We start from the raw sequence: 21,733 nt of genomic DNA on the forward strand, positions 1-21,733 counted from the left end.
ATCATCAGGAAGGAGAATAGCAGCACAATAATCAGTACTCGTCTATGGACAACAGCTACATTTTTTATGTCTGCTATCAGCATGATGTGGTGACTATAACTTACATTTTTTGTGTTTTTTCATCAGGTTTTTGGCATTTATGGAATAACAGAAGGGATGAGCAGGGAGTCTGTACAGACAGCACTCTATACGATCCCCATGCTGGTAAGTTACGATGGGCTTTACAAAAGATCATTTAAATTGCTACAGAAATTAGCAGCCATTTGCCTTAATCTGCCACGCAAAGCATTTTTTCTCTGCAATGTAACTTGCATCTGTCAGGTTGACTTCTCTCCTTCCACTGCTTGTCATGTGACTGCAGAATGCTGGTAGCTGTTTGAGCAGCAGCATTAACATGAAGCCCCACCCCCCTCATTCCCTCCAACCCATAGGTGAGGTGTGTAATGCATAGATTGAAAACTTTATAAAAACATAACATTAAAGCTTAGACACAGGAAATGATTATGTGGAGACATCATCAGAAGATATGATAAAATACATTTAATGTTACCTTAATTTATAAAATGAAAACTGCTGTTACTTTCTGGATGGGCCTTATACAGTGGTATAACTAAGTAGCTTGGGGCCCCAGTGAGAGTTTTACATGGGGCCCCTAGCACTCTATTGACATGGAGCCACAAAAACCCACCAAGGACAGCTGCAGTGTCAGAGTGGTGTAATCACAGTAAAGAAACAGTTAAAGAGACACTGAAGCGAAAACAAATATGATATAATTAATTGGTTGTGTAGTACGGATAATTACTAGAACATCAGAAGGAAAGAAAATATTTCCATATTTTTATTTTCAGTTATATATATATATATATTTTTTATAATATTGCATCATTCTCTAATATTTGCAGTTTACACAATACTCAGTATTCTAAATGATTTTACAGAGCAGGCCAATTAACTTTTGAACTGCCCTCTGCAGAGAAAAAGAAAATACAGTGACTGACAGTTGAGATAACAAGCTTCAGAAGACAGAGCTCTCTGTGACTTTGTAAGTCGTGGAGCTCAATGGCTCTTTTGCATAGATAACTGGAGTTTCTTAACTCTTCCTGTACTGGAAACAATATTAGACATATGTCTCTGCTCCTAATGTTTTATTTCTTAGCTGTACTACACATACAAATCATTATATCAGCATTTTTTTTTTTGCTTCAGTGTCTCTTTAAGGATTACCATTATGCAATGCACATATAGAGGTGATCATTACCAGCATACCACCAACAAAAATCTAATAAGACAGCTAAAGAAGGCCCCTCTGGTCCAGGGATCCTGGTGTGGTCGCTAATAGGGCTGCTCAAATCCGGATCCGGGAGATACCCGTAGAGTTGCTATCCGGATATCTCCCAGTAAACCTGTGCGGGGTGGGCGGGGAGGTCAAGCTTACTTGTCTGATGTCTTCTTTGTCCGTCCCTGGCGCCTCCCATGATGCGGTCCACGCGCATCACGTGACTACAAACACTTCCTCCAACCCAGAAGGAGGAAGTGTTTGTAGTCATGTGACCGCCGCGTGGAACGCATCGTGGTAGGCGCCAGGGCCGGATGAAGAAGACGTTATACAGGTAAGCTTGACCTCCCCGCCCACCCCGCACAGGTTTACTGGGAGATATCCGGATAGCAACTCTCCGGGTATGTCCCGGATCCGGATTTGAGCAGCCCTAGTTACTACTTCTGCATCCTCTATTGCTACACCATTGCCCTTGTGTATTAGCCTGCATTTAAACCCATTACAACCAAAGAGTCAACATACATAAAGGTTCTTATAACAGACAAGACAATTGGTCACATCAGCACTGCTTTTTTACTGAAAAACTGAGATTAGCTTCACATTTCTGCTGAAACACTGTCGACTCATATGAATGTAAAAGTGGTTAGGTTAGCCTGAATAATTTTCTGTATTCTACTTTACGTCACTGCAGTGCTACGTGACTTGAACCACAAACCTGAAGCAACAACAAAACTAAAACAAACAAATATGATATAATGGATTGTATGTGTAGTACGGATAAGGAATAGAACACTAGTAGCACAGATATAAGTCTCATATTTTTATTTTAAGTTATGTAGTTTTTTTTTTTTTTATAACATTGTATTATTCTCTAATATTTTCTGTTTTAAAACCACACTCTGTTAAAGGGAATCTAAAGTAAAAATAAACTTATGATATAAGGATTTGTATTGTAGTACAGCTGAAAAAAATATTAGGAGCAGAGACATGAGTCTAATATTGTTTCCAGGAAGAGTTAAAAAAAACTCCAGTTGTTACCTATGCAAAAGAGCCATTGAGCTACACGACTTTCAAAGTCGCAGAGAGAGCTCTGTCTTCTGAAGCTTTTTATCTCAAATGTCAGTCACTGTATTATTTTTTTTTCTGCAGAGGACAGTCCAAACGTTCGCTAGCCTGCTCTGTAAAATCATTTAGAATGCTGAGTAGTGTGTAAACTGCAAATATTAGAGAATAAAATAAATTATAATAAAAAGCACTATATAACTGAAAATAAAAATATGAGAATATTTTCTTTGCTACTAGTGTTCTAGTAATTATCACTTCCAATACAATTAACACATCCAATTCATTATATCATTTTTTTTCACTTCAGTGTCTCTTTAAGATATAAAAGAAAGCAGAAATAATGACCCTTTGAACTTTCCTGCAGTAAACCCTTAACTGACTCTCGCTGTTTCTTCAGAAAAGTTCAGGGTAGCAAGTGCACGAGGCTTTAATATTTAATATAACTTGTTTTCACTGTAATGCCAACAATAAGGGTGCTCACACATTAGTCGAACTTGAGGGCCTATCAACCTTTCGATCAGATAATTTTATCGGAGCGGACGAGAATCGATACCACAACAATCAAACTTTTGATAGATTTCCAGTCAAAAGGATCGATCAGGAATGCTGGAAAATGTCAGTTATGAGGGCTCGTTGGGGTATGCGGCAGTAACAGCATTTGAGATCCCCCCCTGACTGATGTACCCCCGGCCGGTGTCTCCCCAAGTGTATAGGTGTTGCCTCCATTTCCATGCCCCCACTCCCCCCCAGGTGCCTGTGTGCAGTGCTGAAGGCTTACCTGTCATGCCGGCGCACATCCTAGTGTCCTCTACTGTCCTCCGGCGTCACCTTGAGTGCCTGCACCACCTAACACCAGCGTATTTAGTTACATCACTACATGGTCCTGATGTCACATGGCACAGGTGACCCCAGATACTGGAGACCATGATTTGTGGCGGCGTGTGACAGGTGAGCCTTGAACACTGCACAGGGGAACTTGAGGGGCCAGCAAGACAATTTTCCATAGATGTTGTGCTGAAAACAATTAGAAATCCCGGTGCAGTGTATAGGCAGGCAATTGATCCCTCTTTAAACAGATTCAATCAGAGCGGGATTTATCTAATAGTTGATCTGGTAGCACATCAAGTGATGTGTGGCTACCTTAAAAATATACACAATTAAATGGAGGTAAGGTTATTCTCCTATTGTGGTGGCTATTTTTCTGAAGGTTCAGCTTTATCCTACAGCTAAAGCAGGAGTCAGGAACCTTTTTGACTCAAAGAGCCATAAACGCCACATTTTTTAAAATGTAATTCTGTGAAAGCCACACAATATGTTTCAAACTGGCACAGTTTGAAACATCAGCAACATCAGCAATTTCCCCGAGAGCCAGACAGGAGAAATACAGACAGCTTGTACAATTAGCTAGCTGACTTGGGGGTTGATTCACTTTGTAGGACGAGATCCCCACACTTTGGCTCCATAGGCTGTGTGAGAAAACGCGGAAAAGCCGCCGCGGGTACTCAGAGCAAGGCGGCTGATTCCGCGTCTAACGCGGCAGGTTGCGCGCGTGGGTCTCCATCCACTGGCATGACGGAGCGCGATGAAACCGCCGCATGCCTTATGAACAAGGCGGCGGATTCCGCGTCAGATGCGGATGTTTGCACGCATAGGCATATTCCTGACAGTACTGCTGAACGCGGAGGAACCGCCGCATGCTTGGACAGCGGTGCGGCTGGTTCCGCATCCAACACAGCAGAAACGTTACAACACATGTCTGGTGTGGCTGGGACTGATAGTCCACACAGGTTCAGGAGGACGCGCGTGCGCGCGGAGAGGCAGAGCCTTTATGACAGTCAGAAGGGAGTCAGCTGACCAAGCCGGTCAGCTGACAATTCCAGCAGTTTTCATTGGTCCAGCACTTAGGGTGGCGCTGGAGAGTGCTGGGGTATATATACTGGGTGCTGGTCATTTCTCTGGTGTCTGGCGTTGCCATCACTACGTGGTAGCACTCAGACCTTCTGTCAGTATCTGTGTTATTATCTGTGTTATTATCTAGACCAGTTTCCAAGGTGTTGATGACCAAGGAGCTCACACCTTAGTCTAGGAATCCTGTTATTATCTGTGTTATTATCTGAGTTATTATCTAGACCAGTTTCCAAGGTGTTGATGACAAAGTAGGTCACACCTTAGTCTAGGAATCCTGTTACCATCTGTGTTATTATCTAGACCAGTTCCGGGGTGTTGATGATCTAGGAGCTCACACCCAAGTCTAGGCATTGTTGATTATTTGTTAAGACCCTCTGCTTTCCTGGCTACTGTTCTGATCTCTGATTAGGTACTTCGCTATATCTGATACTCTGTTGCCAAACTCTGCTAGTCTTAGGATTCCGCATCTGTCTCCTGTCTCTGTACTTTATCTGTCTGTGTGTTGACGACCTGGCCTGCCCGACCTCGAGAACTATCTCCCCAGCTAGAGATAGTTCACAGTCTGTTTGTGACATCCCTCCATTGGTGTCACTCACACTCTGGTCCTTCCCACTCTCAGCCTGACTCCGCCCCTTGGGGAGCCTCAGGCCTTTGGAAGGAGCCTGTTCTCTGGGCAGTACCCTTTACTGCCTTGCACTCTCTATACGGGTGCTCTCCTCAAAGTATTACTGTTGCACATAACACTCATATTACCTGGTGTCCAGAGGTTATAGATATATCTGATTATCGGTGATACTGCAGATCATCAATAATCGGGTATATATCTGTATTCTCGGTGATACTGCAGATCACTGGTAATCAGATCCTCTCCGTGTTACATCGATCGTTACAGGCTGCCTGTCAAGTGAGGCCTATTGGGCCAATCAAAGTGCAGGGATCTTGTCCTACAAAGTCACTGGACCTGACAGGATCCAGGGTGGGACAAATGGAGTGGCATTTAGTTTTGGGGGAGCGCGAGTAAGTAAGCAGTACATGCTACAGGCTACAGCAGTAGCGTGCCTACTTTGAAAGTTTTACTTGTGCTGTCACACTAAGCTGCGCTGCTTGAGCAGTCTTGCTTAGTGAATCAACCCCTAACTGTGAGCCAGATGTAGCCATCAAAAGAGCCACATCTGGCTCCCGAGACCTAGGTTCCCTACCCCTGATCTAAAGGAAAGGAAAGTAGCTGCAACTGGACACTTTTTCCTCTTCTAGAACACGTATTGCAATTCCATTTTTTTTGTTTTTTATTTATTATTTTCTGTTTACAGGGCTTGAACTCCAGCATGATGCCATTCATCTTGGATGAATATTTGGGGGGTTTGAGAGATCCGATTGAGTTACGTGATGGCTTCCTGGACATCTGCGGAGATATGGTGTTTATTGTTCCTTGTCTCAGGGTCGCCAATTACCACCGAGGTGAGGATAGGTTGCATTATCAGTCCATACCTGCCACTGATGGAAGCCAAAATAGCCCGAAACAGCTGTCTGTGATTTCAATTATATCACTCTGCAAAAATGATTAGGAACAGGCATGCTGTACACTGGCTGGTCTGGATGTAAGCCTGGCTTTTCAGGGACATAATGATTGGCATGTTCACGCTCTGAGCTGGTGTGATGCATTGTGGGAGCACCTTCTTGCTCAAGTGAAGCTAAATAAAACTGCAAATACCTTCTATGTTAACAAAGCAACATTGTATTTAGAATCTTGTAAAAAAAATACAAAGGAACAACCGAGAGCCCAATAGAGTGTAGTAGGTAAGTCTACCAGAAGGTAGAAGATGTATCAAATGGAATAATTCTCACAAACCAGGGTTACCACAAAGGCAACCAGCATGCTGGCTAGCTAATACTTTTCAAACTTCAACATTAGTGGGGACATGAGGAGATGGACTAGTCCAAAACCTGTCGGTTCTGTCAGATGTTAACCGCTTACTTTGTTTCGCCGGAGTAGTCCTTTAATACATGTATGTGTGTGTGGTCAGTGCATAGTTCATTAGAAGGAGCTCAGCCAGTATGCAGAGTTGAATAGGTGTATCAATCTGCAGTCATACAGGCTGGCAAAAGTGATAATGTCGAGGTTCTAATTATGTGTCTGTGCAGAATGTGTTTTAATGTTGTGCATTCCATTTGAATTTTGCATTTATGGAATACACGTGTGCTATTTTTGCAATAAATATGTGTCTTGGATATAAATAGTTGTGGTGCCTTACACCTAATTTTTCCTTACCCATTTTGATGTCATTTTTCACGGTTATGCCGGTACTCGATGTCCAAAGACGCGTTTTCTAATAGTATTTTATGCACAAAGATATCCTGAGAGAGAGAATGCCCAAAACCCAATTTTTCTTAAAGTTTACCCAAAGCTGACCTTAAAGGGAAGGTTCAGGGAGTGGGAAAAAAATAAAAATCCATATCCACTTACCTGGGGCTTCCTCAAGCCCATGGCAGGCAGGAGGTCCCCTCGCCGCCGCTCCGGAGGCCCTCGGTCGTCTCCGGTGGCCAACCCGACCTGGCCAGGCCTGGCTGCCAGGTCGGGCTTTTCTGCGCTCCAATCTGACGTCATCGGAGGTCCTTCGAGCTGTACTGACATCCGATGACGTCAGTGCGCCTGCGTGGAACACAGAAGAGCCCGTCGTTGGAGTGCAGAAGAGCCCGACCTGGCAGCCAGCCTGGCCAGGTCGGGTCGGCCACCGGAGACCACCGGGAGCCTGCGGAGCGGCGGCGAGGGCACCTCCTGCCTGCCACAGGCTGGAGGAAGCCCCAGGTAAGTGGATATGGATTTTTATTTTTTTTTCCCACTCCTTGAACCTTCCCTTTAAGTTAACGTTCATCATGTGCTTCAGGGCGGCAACAATTACAGGACGGCAAGAGTCGGCTCCCCTCTCCAAAGATTCCTCTCCTTGCACTCCCCGTCTAGCCCTCCCTAGATGCTTGGTGCAGCTTCACTCACCTGCTCTCATTGTTCCAGCGATGAGATCTTTATCTGCCTGTTCTGTATCCATGGCTACAGCAGTGCCTCATGTGACCTGTTACGTGCTGCCAGGTCACATGGGACGCCGCTGTAGTCAGAGAGGAAGCAGGACTTCAGATAAAGTTGGTGATCCCATCGCTAATCTGCTGAGAGCTGGTGAGTGATGCAGCGCTGGTGCAGCACATACCCGGTATGCTGGGGATCTGATGCTGCAGGCCAGCAGGAAAGAGATGCCATCTTGGAGAAAGCAGAGGGGGTGTGTCCCACCTCTCAGGTTTGGCTTGGCACACAAATGGAGGGGGGCATTGTCACAATGTATTGCTACAGGTGGCAAAAAATGTAGAACCAGCCCTGCACACAAGTTCAGCCATGCCTGCAAAGTGCGTGATGACTTTGGGCCCCCTCATGCATCAAGAGAACTGCAATCGTGTCAAATTTATTTCAGGGGTCCATGCATGGCAACAGTGAGGATGTTGGAAGCTTCTGCAGGAACCAGAGGATTCTCTCTTCTTAAAGAGGAACTCCAGTGAAAATAATATAATTAAAAAAGTGCTTCATTTTTACAATAATTATGTATAAATGATTTAGTCAGTGTTTACCCATTGTAAAATCTTTTAAATCCCTGATTTACATTCTGACATTTATTACATGGTGACATTTTTACTGTTGGCAAGTGATGTAGCTGCTGCATGCTTTCTTGGCAGGTGGAAACAGCTGTAAACAGCCATTTCCCACAATGCAACAATGTTCACAGACAGGAAACTGCCCCTCTGAAAAAGGTACAGTTGGGAGCTATGCTTCTGAAGCTAATAAGGACAAAATATTTAAACTCCCACTACAATGAAATGTCAGAGTTCTCCTCAAAGATTGTCACCTGCGCTCCTTATCACTACTATTATTATTGATTTACGTTGCTGCATGATCTCCCATGTGGCTGTGCAATTATTATTATTGATAGGAGAGACTGGTTGTTTTCCGTAGCATGACTTTTCTCTTGTTTTTTACAGACTCCAGACTTCCTGTGTATTTTTATGAATATCAGCATCGTCCGTCAATGTTTGATGGGGTGAAGCCGGACTTTGTGAAGGCAGATCATGTAGATGAAATACTCTATGTATTCGGAGGACCCTTTTTAAGAGACGGAGTTCTGTTTTCCGGTGAGCACAACTGACACAATTAAGGTGAAAGAGGAACTGTGGTAAAAAAATAACAAAATAAAAATGTTTTTTTTTTTTTTTTTTTTAACTGTATTCATTTATAAATGATTTAGTCAGTGTACTCTTTGCTGTTTGTTAACTCTTTCCTCTCCCTGATCTACTTTCTGAAACTTGTCACATGTGGCAACATCTTTAGTACTGGCAGGTGCTCTCTATGTAATGTTTGTTTACTGGGGGGGATTGCGCATATTTAATCAGCCTAGACTGTGACATCACTGCGAGGGTGTGGCTGCATAGCAATATACAGCAATATATATAGGAAGTGTTTCTGATGCCAAAAAAAAAGGAAAAAATATGTAAAAGTGGGTGTCCTGAATAATTTACTGCACTCTACTATATGTCACAACAGGTCCTCTATAAGTTTAGATATACCGTTTAATTGGATTCATATTCAAATGCTGGTTGAAATGGAAGACAGATTATGTAAATCTTTCAAAAGTACAAATCAGGTGTTCCCCAATGTTACTTAGAATGTCATTCACGATCCGTTGTGCTAGAGTTCTAACAACAAAGGCTATAGCTACTTGTATTGTGGTCCCATCAGTGGGCTGTCTACCAATAATCCTTTCCATAAAATAGAGCAGGCTGGGTGGGAGAGTGCCAAGTAGTTTGTCTGTCCTGCAATGGTACCTAACTTGTCACCTGAAATGATCACTAACCATTGGTTTTAGTGAGAGGTGTTGAAGGTTTATATGTAGCTTCAGGCTTAAAAAAATTACTTTAAAGGTGACCCCAAAACTTTTCCTCTATGTCTGGTGGAGACAGAAAGAAAGGGTTAGGACTAGATCATTGAGGGGGAAAAGTTTACTCCCTTCCTGCTGACCCAGTGGCATACCTACCATAAGGCTGCAGGTGCTCACAGCCCCAGGTGTAACTATGGCTAGGGGTGCCGCTGTGATACCCGGTCACTGTGTTCTTCCACCTGGGACCTTTTTTCATAGTTTGGGCAACATTCGGGAAATAGCAGCAGGCAGTACATGGGACTGTACTACTTCCTGCACTAGATGTAGCACCCCTCCCCCTTCCTGTCCCATGGGCAATGTGTTTCCTTGCTCTCTACACACTGCCTGCAGTGAGTGAATGTGCAGAGCAGCAGGGTGAGTAGAGAGAATGATTGCTGTGCTGCAGCTGGGACATTAGCAGAGAGAGGTGGCACAATGTGTTTAGTGCTTCAGAAGTTGCCTGTCATTAGTGGTCGTGTGTACTGGCTGCCGTAATACCAGAGTGCCCCAGACTTTTGATTATTTATCCTGATCAGAGTAATTAATTAATGGGGCAGGGCAGTCTCCTGTTGCAGAAGCCAGTGATACAGGTGCTGACAGCTGATTTCTGTAGTGAGCAGAGAAGCAAGCTTCAGGCAATTTAGATTATCTTAATTGTAGGTAATCTTATATCTTTTCCCAGGTCCCCCTCCCACCCTGTTGTCTTCCCCATGACCCTTTCCTCTTTTAAGATTTTAGTGGCTTCTTTTAACAGCCTGGCCCTGCCAAACAGCACTGGTGATGTCTGCAGTCCTGGTGAGAGGTCTTCCTGCCATTTGTCCTCTCCCACCAGGCTCTCTGTCTTGTGCCTCTACCTCCTTATCCCCGTTCCCTCCTCCTATGCATACCCATTTTTCGTATGTCCCCCTTTTCTGACTGTCCTCAGAGGAGCTCACAATCTAACCATACCATAGTCATTGTCTAATGTCCTACCATATTATTATTGTGTAGTTATATAGCTGACATCTTCTGCAGCACTGTATAGAGTGCAGAGTATCACAACGGTTAGCACATTCTGATGACTAATTTCCCCCCAAAATCCCCCACAATTTGCAGCAACACGTTTGGGGCCCCGACCCGTCAACCCTCACATTAATTTTTTGGGTGGTTGGGGGTTGGGGGGGGGGGGGGGGGGAAGGGGGGGTAGCTTCTTTTTTTATTCACTTTTTCACTATTTGTGTAAAAAAAAGTTTAAACACATTTTCACATAACATTCTGAAGTTACATGTTGGGAAGCCCAGAAATTCCGACTTTAAATTTAAAATTGCTAAGTTCCAAAGCAGAATTTGGGATTCTGAATTCAGCAGCTCACACTTGTTGCTAAGGCTTACTACAGCAGGCAGCAGGTGCGTAATAATAGACCCTGCAAGGGATGCATCTGCAGGGGGCCCAGAAGTCACAGGGAGAGACTGGCAACTAAGTGCAAGGAGAGAAAAAAACTTTCTGCTCTCTGCACAGTTGTTCTAATGACTGCATCTGCTCGGCCACTGTTAAGGAATCATACAAAGTTTTGTAGACAAAGATTTGTAAACAGTCCATATTCAATGTGCAGGGGGAGGGGGAGCCCATCCAAAGTTTCACAGGGGGGCCCAGTGATTTCTAGTTACACCCCTGGCAGGCAGAATATTTTCTTTTGCATTATAAAAGCCTAAATGTCTCTAAAATGTTCACACATATTTTTATGTGCTTCTTTCACCAAGGTGATGCCACTGATGAGGAGAAGGTCCTGTCTAGAACCATCATGGGATACTGGGCAAACTTTGCACGGAAGGGGTGAGACAGATCTTCTGGCAGTACCATCCAAAATGTACCTTCCTAAGTCTCCGCCTCTTCAGTACTACCTTCATCACACAAATACCACAGTTTAATTTTAAGTTACAAAGATCCTTATTTTATACTGTGAAAAAGCATCATGTGGCCCAGGGGCACCTTAACCGCCTGGCGGTACAAGCGGCGGCTTGGAGAGGCATGAAAGAGGTAGGCGCTGCCGCGGGGGAGACTGCGGCTGACCACCGCTACTTTCAGCTGCGCTGCTCCTTCTGTCCTGTCATATGCAGGGATCGTGGTTTGTTTACACCACGTGCCGCCGCCTCTATGCCCGCCCCCTCCCCTCGCCCAGCCAATGGACAGGAAATGCAGTGAAGCACACTGCTTTCCATGTCACTAGCTCCCACCCACTCCACCTCCTTCTCATCGTCTGCCCCGCCCCCTCCACAGCAGCAGCCGCACGGTTTATGTTCTGCGTCCGTGCGGTGCTGCCTCTAACTCCGCCCCCCACCTCAACCACCTCAAGGCAACATGACTATCCGGCTGGCGCTGGTAGATACTGGGAGACCACCGAGACACTGACTGTGTCTCTTTCCCCCTCTTGGCTCTGCCGCTGCGGGTGTGTGTGCGCGTGCATCCCCCGCCTTCCCGTTCCCAAACAAGTGGCTGCAGTCTGAGTGCAGGCAGCCTAAGATAAGCTGCATCCTAGGAAAAAAATAAATGTATTTAAAAAAGTGGAACTGAATTTTTGCACAGGTCAGAAGGAAACAGACAAATGCACCTTGTATCACCCTGTATATATGTATATGTATATATATATATACAGAGCTGGGACAAGGTCCTCCAGCACCCAAGGCTGAGACACCAAAGTGCGCCCCTCCATCCCAGCCGTGACACACTGACTAAGGCTAAGAGGCACCCCAGGGCCCCCAACACCTTAATCTCTAGTTATCTGGCTTGTAGTCACTTCCATGTATCTCCTTTCCCTATTTCTTTCTGCTTCAAACACAATTAGGAATGACAGCTGAATGAATTGTGCGCCCCCTCCTACACTGCGCCCTGAGGCTGGAGAGCCTCTCCAGCCTATGCCTCGGCCCGGCCCTGTATATATATATATATATATATATATATATATATATATATATATATATACTGTATATATACTGTGTATATATATATATATATATATATATATATATATATATATATATATATATATATATATTCAGTATTTATATATTCTCCTGTTTAATCCGCCTCATTTGTTTTTAATGCACAGGATGTTAATAATATGTCTGCTTTCCTTTCATGAAAGCAGGAAGTAGAAACAGTGCGGATTTATTTTTAGATTTGTGTCACCTGTAACAAAGAAATGTTTTTGTTTAACATGTACCAGAGACGAGAAGCATCTTTGGTACAATACTTACCTGAGGCTTCCTTAAGCACCATTAGGGCCGCTCATCCCTTGCCATCTCCCTGGGTGACTCCTGTCACCCGCAGTTGACTGGCCGAGTCACACTCCGTTAGGCGAGCTATCTGCGCTTGCGCAGTACAAGTACAGTGCAGAGCATACCTGGTGGGGCCGCATATGTGCGATGGAGCGCGACTTACCCATATTTTCAGAGAAAACTGCAGGTGACAGGAGTCACCCAGGGAGACTGCGTGGAACGACCAGCCCTAACGGTGCTTAAGGAAGCCCCAGGTAAGTATAGAACCTGAGACTCGTCTCAGGTTTAATGTAAAGGTTCTTATGCTGTCGCATATCTTTAAAGAGACTCCGAAGCGACTTTAAAAATATCTTTTTACCTTATATTCAACATATATACATAGGGCATGTTTGCACTTGCTAAAACGCCGCTCTCCCACGGCTGAACGAGGGGTCTTTACCCCCCAAATCCCCTCCGTGGTGCCCGGGGAGTGCTTCCGTGTGAGGCAGGGCTAATGGCCACAGCCCTGCCTCTCAGCGCTGATTGCCGCCTCTCCCCGCCCCTCTCAGTCTTCCTTCACTGAGAGGGGCGGGGGAGAGGCGGAGATCCGCCGGCTGATAGACACGCATGGAGGCAGAGCTACAGCCATTAGCTCTGCCTCCATGAGCAGCAAAATCTACGACCAAGTTGGTAGTGGATTTTGCAGGGGGTATTTAGGGGGTAAAGACCCCTTGTTATGCCGCAGGATAGCAGCGTTTTAGCTGGGGCAAACATGCCCATGTTGACTATAAGGTAAAAAGCAATTTTTAATAACGCTACAGAGTCTTTTTAAGAGCAGAGAACACTTTAAAGTGCACCAGCGATCACGAATTACGTTTTTTTTACTTACCCGGGGCTTCCTCCAGCCTCATAAGCATGGATGCGTCCCTCACCATCCTCCATTTAGCAGTAATCCGCTCCAGTATTCAGCTCAGTGACTTCAGCTGGGGTCTTCTGCGCATGTGCAGAAGGTCCACGCATGTGCAGAAGACCCCGGCTGACTGGAGGGCAACGGGAGGACGGTGAGGGATGTATTCATTCTTAAGAGGCTGGAGGAAGCATAAAACTTTGAAATTTGTGATCTCTGGGTCATTTTAAAACAGCCCAACAATGTCTTATAGTTAGCCTTCATAGTGCAGGGGTCAGTAAACTGTGGGTAGTGGTAAGCTGTGTCTGGAGGCTATGAACTGTCACTGGGGGTGTAGTGAGCTGTCACTAGAGGTAGTATAATGTCCCCCGTCGCTGAGTGGGGCCCCCTGCAGATCAGTGTCGCACTCGTCCTCTGTTATGAGCGTGGCAGTGCAGTAGCCACACAAGCACGGCCGCACATGTGCAGTAGCATGAAGCCCACGGCTCTGGCTTACTGCACATTCGCAGGCGTGCTTGTGTGGCTACTGTGCAGCCATACAAGCACGCCTGCGAATTAGCATGGGTGTTCGAAACAGTTAGCACGTGAAGTGCCGTTGGCGGACTTTTGCGCGTGCAAAGTGCCGCGATTCGCGCGATCACGGACTTTTGCGTGCGCCGCAAATTGTGCATGCAAAAGTCCGCGATCACGCGAATCGCGGCACTTTGCACGCGCAAAAGTCCGTCAACGGCACTTCACGTGCTAACTGTTTAAACTTTAGAACACCTGTGCTAAACAGTTACAGGGGCGTAGGAATAGACCCTGCAGCCCCTGTAGTTGCAGGGGGGCCCCTAGCAAGTCAGGGGCCCGGAGGAGGAAAGGCTGTCACCACCGGCGTACCTACCGGGGATGCGACTCTCTCAGCCGCAGGGGGGCCCGGCCGCCCGGGGCTGCTCTGGGGCCCGCTCACTGTCCGTGGGGGGAGCGCTGCTCTGGACCCCCCAGCAAGGTGCTCAACTGGCCGCAGCGTCTAATAGACGCTGCGCCAGTTCATTCCCCGCAGCCCCGCTCCACCAGCAGCCTGCATAGTCTCCGGCAGGCAGAGCAGGGCTACGGCAAGATGGCCGCCGAAGAAGCCCTACACTGGAGACTTTGTGTCTCTAGTACAGGGCTTCGGCAGCCATCTTGCCGTAGCCCTGCACTCTGCCTGTCAGCGCGGGAGATGTGCTGCAGGAGGACTCGGGGAGCTGCGAGCCAGATGCCGGGAGAGGAGAAGACTTCTGTCAGGTAAGTGAATTGTTTTTTTTTCACAGGTGCATTTTTTTTTCTAGTGTCTGCTGCCTACATTGTGATTTTCAGGTGTCTGCTGCCTACATTGTGATTTTCAGGTGTCTGCTGCCCACATTGTGATTTTCTGGTCACTGCTGCCCACATTGCGATTTTCTGGTCACTGCTGCCCACATTGCGATTTTCTGGTGTCTGCTGCCCACATTACGATTTTCTGGTGTCTGCTGCCCACATTACGATTTTCAGGTGTCTGCTGCCCACATTATGATTTTCTGGTGTCTGCTGCCCACATTGCGATTTTCTGGTGTCTGCTGCCCACATTACGATTTTCAGGTGTCTGCTGCCCACATTACGATTTTCTGGTCACTGCTGCCCACATTGCGATTTTCAGGTGTCTGCTGCCCACATTGCGATTTTCAGGTGTCTGCTGCCCACATTGTGATTTTCAGGTGTCTGCTGCCTACATTGTGATTTTCAGGTGTCTGCTGCCCACATTGTGATTTTCAGGTGCCTGCTGCCCACATTATGATTTTCTGGTGTCTGCTGCCCACATTACGATTTTCTGGTCACTGCTGCCCACATTGCGATTTTCTGGTCACTGCTGCCCACATTGCGATTTTCTGGTGTCTGCTGCCCACATTACGATTTTCTGGTGTCTGCTGCCCACATTACGATTTTCAGGTGTCTGCTGCCCACATTACGATTTTCAGGTGTCTGCTGCCCACATTATGATTTTCTGGTGTCTGCTGCCCACATTATGATTTTCTGGTGTCTGCTGCCCACATTGCGATTTTCTGGTGTCTGCTGCCCACATTACGATTTTCTGGTGTCTGCTGCCCACATTACGATTTTCTGGTGTATGCTGCCCACATTAGGATTTTCTGGTGACTGCTGCCCACATTGCGATTTTCTGGTGACTGCTGCCCACATTGCGATTTTCTGGTGACTGCTGCCCACATTGCGATTTTCTGGTGACTGCTGCCCACATTGCGATTTTCTGGTGACTGCTGCCCACATTAGGATTTTCTGGTGTCTGCTGCCCACATTACGACTTTCTGGTGTCTGCTGCCCACATTACGACATTCTGGTGACTGACTGCTGCCCACATTAGGATTTTCTGGTGACTGCTGCCCACATTAGGATTTTCTGGTGACTGCTGCCCACATTACGATATTCTGGTGACTGCTGCCCACATTAGGATTTTCTGGTGACTGATGCCCACATTGCAATTTTCTGGTGACTGCTGCCCACATGGCGATTTTCTGGTGACTGCTGCCCACATTGCGATTTTCTGGCCCACATTACGATTTTCTGGTGAACACTGTCCACGTTACGATTGTCTGGTGAATGCTGTCCACGTTACGATTTTCTGGTGAACGCTGCCCACATTACGATTTTCTGGCCCACATTACGATTTTCTGGTGAACACTGCCCAAGTTACGATTGTCTGGTGAATGCTGTCCATGTTACAATTTTCTGGTGAACTCTGCCCACATTACGATTTTCTGTCCCACATTACGATATTCTGGTGAACGCTGCCCACATTACGATTGTCTGGTGAATGCTGCCCACATTACAATTTTCTGGTGACTGCTGCTCACGTTACTATTTTCTGGTGACTGGTGCCCACATTACGATTTTCTGGTGAACTCTGCCCACATTACGATTTTCTGGCCCACATTACGATTGTCTGGTAAAATGCTGCCCACTTTACAATTAATTTACAGTGAAACGCTGCCCCATTGCGATTATTTGGCACCTATGGGGGGGCCCCATCCAAATATTCGCAGGGGGGCCCAGTGATTTCTAGTTACGCCCCTGAACAGTTAGCACCGCTTTGTGAATCAAGCCCGTTATGTGCATTTGATCTGTGGGGACATATCTGCATTTGATCTGTGGGGGATGTGTTATGTGCATTTGATCTGTGGGGGATGTGTTATGTGCATATGGTCTGTGGGGAACATATCTGGATTGGGTCTGTGGAGGACATGTTATGTGCATTTGATCTGTGGGGGACATATCTGGATTTGATCTGTGGGGGACATGTTATGTGCATTTGATCTGTGGGGGACATGTTATGTGCATTTTATCTGTGGGGGACATGTTATGTGCATTTGATCTGTGGGGGACATGTTATGTGCATTTGATTTGTGGAGGACATGTTATGTGCATTTGATCTGTGGAGGACATGTTATGTGCATTTGATCTGTGGAGGACATGTTATGTGCATTTGATCTGTGGGGGACATATCTGGATTTGATCTATGGGGGACATGTTATGTGCATTTGATCTGTGGGGGACATGTTATGTGCATTTGATCTGTGGGGGACATGTTATGTGCATTTGATCTGTGCTGACACATCTGTATTTGATCTGTGGGGAACATATTAGATATAAAACATGAAAAGTATAGAAAAAAGATAAAATGTGGAACTTAATCATTATAGTATAATATAGCGTGTGAGTGTGTTTGTGTGGGTGGGGGAGATAAGGGTTGGCACAATGGGGAGGGGTGGTCGGCGCGGGGAGGGGGGGCGCCACAGGTTTTCCCGCCTGGAGTGACAAAATGGATAGAGGCACCCCTGATGTGGCCATGAGGGTAGTACAGTATTATCCGGAACTCAACTAGCCACCAGCAGTCTCAACCAACCAGCACAAATCGCCGGCAGTACTCACAGTGGTGAAGGCCACCTTCTTAGGCTTTTTTTAGGCTCTGCTATGCTTAAAGTCTGAGTTCCATATCTCCCCCAAAGTCAATATACTTCCAATTACTGTAGTTTAACATTTAATACAGCGTATGGTATTACCACAAGTACTATACCAGCTAGGCCTATTTTTAACATTGAGTCTCAAGCAACCTGAAAGCACACTTATCTGTCATCAGCCGATCCCCGTCGGTGTTGGATAACCGAGACTCTACTGTATTTTTCTTGCTAAGTATGTAGTGTCAGGAGCTAATGATATAACCCCCCCCCCCCTTCCTTCCTCAACAGGTAGAGTACGCTATCTCTTCTTCTGTACATAAAACCACAGGTGTAACTATGAGCCAAAGCCAGACTTGTGGCCCTCTGCCTTAGGGACTCTTGCCCCAGGGGTATAAATGGACATGGAAACATATATTCACATAATGAACAATGTACAGTATATACACTGTATGGACATATGGATGTTTAGTTATTCAAACAACTAATGCTCTGCCTGTGAGTTCCCACTGAATTTCTCCTTCCCCACATTGCACACAGTCCCTCTCTGTGTTCCATTCCTTGATGCACAGTAAGTACCAGTGTTTAGCAGTCATAGCGAGAGAGAGGAGCACTATAAATTAAAAACCCAATAAAAGGTTCATCAAAAACTGCCCAAACCCCCCTCTGTTACCACCACCTCTCTTTGGCTATTAGCAGGAAGTTTGGAATCAGGATACTTAAAAAAACTAAAAGGACAACCGAGAGCCACTGATGGTTTAGTATGTTAAAACAAACTGGCAATGTAGTAGAAATGATACTCACAAAACTGGATTGCCACTGATGTTACCACTGTAAAGGTAGGTGGGGCCCTCAAGCCCGACCCCACTCAGGTTAAGACGTTGCTCTCTGTAGATGATAAAATCACGATGGGGTAACACCCCTCCACCAAGGGTGGACTAACAGTGCTTTAGTGATTTGAAACAGAGGCACCACAATAAAATAAAAAACATTAAAACAAGGGAGGGAGTGATGGACTTACCTCCCCATAAAGGACTCAGGTATTCGGTACCCAATAAAAAATTATTTAATTCTGTACTCCAATAAATTGCAACGTATTTCACAGGCGTTCACCCACTTCATCAGGCAGTAGGAAGGAGCAACTTATCTGAAGTTCATCGCAAGTAAGGTGCCTCTGAGGATGATTTGAATCAGGATGTGTAATGATCTGCTCAGCTGCCTGTGCAGGCAGGCAGCTTTTTGACCATTGTTTAGGTTTGCATGCTGCAGGACTCTGGAAAGAAGAGCTTCTGTCAGTTTTGCAGCTTGTGCTTGCTGAGGAATTTGCATACGTTGTCATGCAAATTGCCTGGCCACATTCATTGGAGGCGTGTACTATAAGTACTATGTGTTTCCCACAATGCTTGGCTGGTCATAAGGAGTCTTCCTGTGAAACACTCTGGAGAGTGTCAGCCATGCTCTTTGTTTGAAGATCAGCTTAGAGTAATTCCTGGAAACTGTGCTAGGCAGGTTCCCTAGTGCAGTTAGGATTGTTTATCTGTTTTATTTGTCTGTTGCGATTGTCCTGTCCCAATGGTGGTCGACAGGAAATCGTTCTGATCTCTGTTCTTGGAGTAAAGCTGGTGCAGCGGTTGCTACCAGCTATCTCTTCTGTTCTGTCTCCTTGGATCGCGCTAGCCACTTTGCGCTAGCGTTGTGGATCCTTCTGTTCTGTCTCCTTGGATTGCGCTAGCCACTTTGTGCTAGCGCTGTGGATCCTTCTGTTCTGTCTCCTTGGATCGCGCTAGCCACTTTCCGCTAGTGCTGTGGATCCTTCTGTTCTGCTACTCTGTACCTGTTAAGCTTGGGGGTGTAATCTCCACAGTCAGCATACAACACATAAGCTGACGTGAAGGAGGTACACACACCAGCACAAGGAATCAGGATATCCCCAGTTTAGTGGAGGAGAGGACTGACTCCAATAGGAGATTGTGGTGCACAGAGCCGGTGCAGATCTGAACAGCCACAAACACTTTCGTAATAACGTCTCAGCGCAAAGTAGCGCTGAGCGCATAAACCAGGACTGAGGAGATCAGGACAGGTAGACAGAATGAACGCTTGCTAGCTAGCGATTACTTAGCGACAGCAAGCGTCCAAAACCAGACAGACTGGAATGAGGCAGCCAATGCGTTGCGGCGATGGCGTGCCTCACAAAGACAGGACAGGAGAGACAGGAAATAGCAGGATCGAGATAGATGAACGTAACACAGATAAATATACAATAAGTATGTTTTCCTAGCGTATTACAATTACAGCTATCAATGAAACTATTCGTAACGTCTGACTAACATATGTATATATTGGCAATGAACCGATATATGACATAAGCAGGAACTCTGACTAAGACTGAAGTAATACAGGGAACAGGACTCAGAAGGATTCGCTATCTCTTCGCAGAGATGAACGCAATCCACAAACAGGACCAGGAACAGGATTCAGAAGGATTCGTTATCTCTTCGCAGAGATGAACGCAATCCACAAACAGGACCAGGAACAGGATAACTAGCTCAGCACGGGTGTTCACGATACGCGCAAACTACCAAAACGTGCTGGAAAACTGACTAACTGAACATAGGAAATAAACAGTTCGTGTACGTATATATCAGCGACACTGATATATTAACGTAACACGAATACAAGGAAAATAACAAAATGCGCAAGTATGCGTATATATTGGCGATGAACCAATATATGACACAAGACAAGCAAGTAGCAATTTCTAGAACAAGAGCAGAACTAGGGGGACTCGCTGACCCCTTCGCAGGAGTCAGCGCAGTCCACACGGACCAGGAACGAGGTGGGGCACGAGCAGAGTAACAGATAGAGTCTGAAACTATGATAGCCCATGAGGCATTGCAGGAAGCAGTTCTTTATACTGAGGTCATCCAATGGGAGCAGACCTGCAGATTCCCACACAAGTGAATGGTAATTAATCACAGGCTGATAGCAGGAAAAGGCAGACAATGATATGCAGCCTGCAGGAAAGGGACCGCCCCTCCACTGCAGCAGACAATGTTTGTTTACACAAAAGCATATTAAACTGTCATTAACTTCAGAGCGACTGCAGATGGAATCAGCAACTAGTTTAAGTGCAAACCAAACTATGCAAGCAAATGCATGTAATGACATTAGAACTGCTTGGTTTGCAATACCACTGCAGTCAGCAGAAAACGCTGCAGAAGCGATCATAACAGTACCCCCTCCCTTAAACGCGGCCTCTGGACGCCTATGAAAACTGACATATTTCTCCTGAACCACCCAAACCAAAAAATCAGAAGTGGGAAATCCAGCAAACTGATCTGACTGAAAATTCATGAAGGTCGGATCCGTCCGACAAAACCAAATTCCCGAATCAGTCTCACCAAAACTAGACCAATTGGAACCAGAACCTACCGAACCATGCCCGTCAGTACTACAAGCCTCAGTGTGATACCCATCAGAACCACGACTTCCAGAGAAAAGCCCCCAGAAACTCTCTGAGCGATACCCACCGCCTTCTCGGGACTGTCCAAAAACGCCAAAGCCTTTACAATGCCCACCGGAACTGTCCCCACCAACACAAAACCCACCGTTGAACCAGTCCAAGGTACCAGGACAAGTTTCCTCAGAGATCTCCCAGAACACTTGGAAGCTCCAAAGAGATCCCCACAGGTCAGAACGCCCCTTAGGTTCACATGGAGAACCATCAAGAACCCCTATGGAACCCAGGGCAACTCTAGAGTCAGGGTCACAAGGACAAACATCAAGATCAGGGTTTTTAGGGACCAGAACCATCTCCGGGCATGCAGGCCAACCGGCAACATCAGAACATGTCTCCACTAGGGAAGCCTGTGAGCACGCCAACACAGACACACTTGGGCATTCTGGCATACGAAGCACATCTGGGCACACTGGCACAAGAGAGACTTCTGGGCATGTCAAGGAACTGCAAACCTCAAAGTCAGTCAAGGTAGGACCGAAACCAGGACTGGGCAAAAAAAAATCATCATGACTAGACTTCACAGTTACTGGATTGTCACTAAAAAATGCAGGATTAGACTTAGATGTCTCTGATTCCAGCAAAGTTATTAACAAATCATGTTCAGGGGCATTTACAAGACAGGACAAATCTTCTGATGTATGCACCGAACTAGACAGGGTTCCCATAACTTCTTCTGGACTAGACAGAGACTCATCAAATACACTGGATTGGAGCTCATGAAGGGCTGCAAAACAAGTCAGTAGTGCAGCAATCCCCACTGAACTAGGCAAAACTGAGTAACTCACTGGACAGGAAGGGGACTCAGGAACTTCTGCCACACCGGCCAGAGAACCAGAATTTTCCAGGATACAGGGCTGGGTTTCAGAAACACTCATTAACCCGGACTGAAATTCTGAGATTTCTA

At 46.0% G+C, this 21,733-nt stretch overlaps 1 protein-coding gene across 1 annotated transcript in view; it reads left to right on the plus strand.

Moving 5' to 3' along the window:
* Positions 1 to 21,733, plus strand: part of LOC137538591 (fatty acyl-CoA hydrolase precursor, medium chain-like) — a 65,993-nt gene that overhangs the window by 36,456 nt on the left and 7,804 nt on the right. The window contains exons 9-12 of the mRNA XM_068260859.1: positions 127 to 204; positions 5,560 to 5,707; positions 8,270 to 8,419; positions 10,941 to 11,013. Coding sequence (XP_068116960.1) covers positions 127 to 204; positions 5,560 to 5,707; positions 8,270 to 8,419; positions 10,941 to 11,013 — 449 coding nt within the window. The remainder of the gene's footprint in view (positions 1 to 126; positions 205 to 5,559; positions 5,708 to 8,269; positions 8,420 to 10,940; positions 11,014 to 21,733) is intronic.

Source organism: Hyperolius riggenbachi, chromosome 11 (assembly GCF_040937935.1).
Source record: "Hyperolius riggenbachi isolate aHypRig1 chromosome 11, aHypRig1.pri, whole genome shotgun sequence".
Classification (NCBI taxonomy): Eukaryota; Metazoa; Chordata; class Amphibia; order Anura; family Hyperoliidae; genus Hyperolius; species Hyperolius riggenbachi.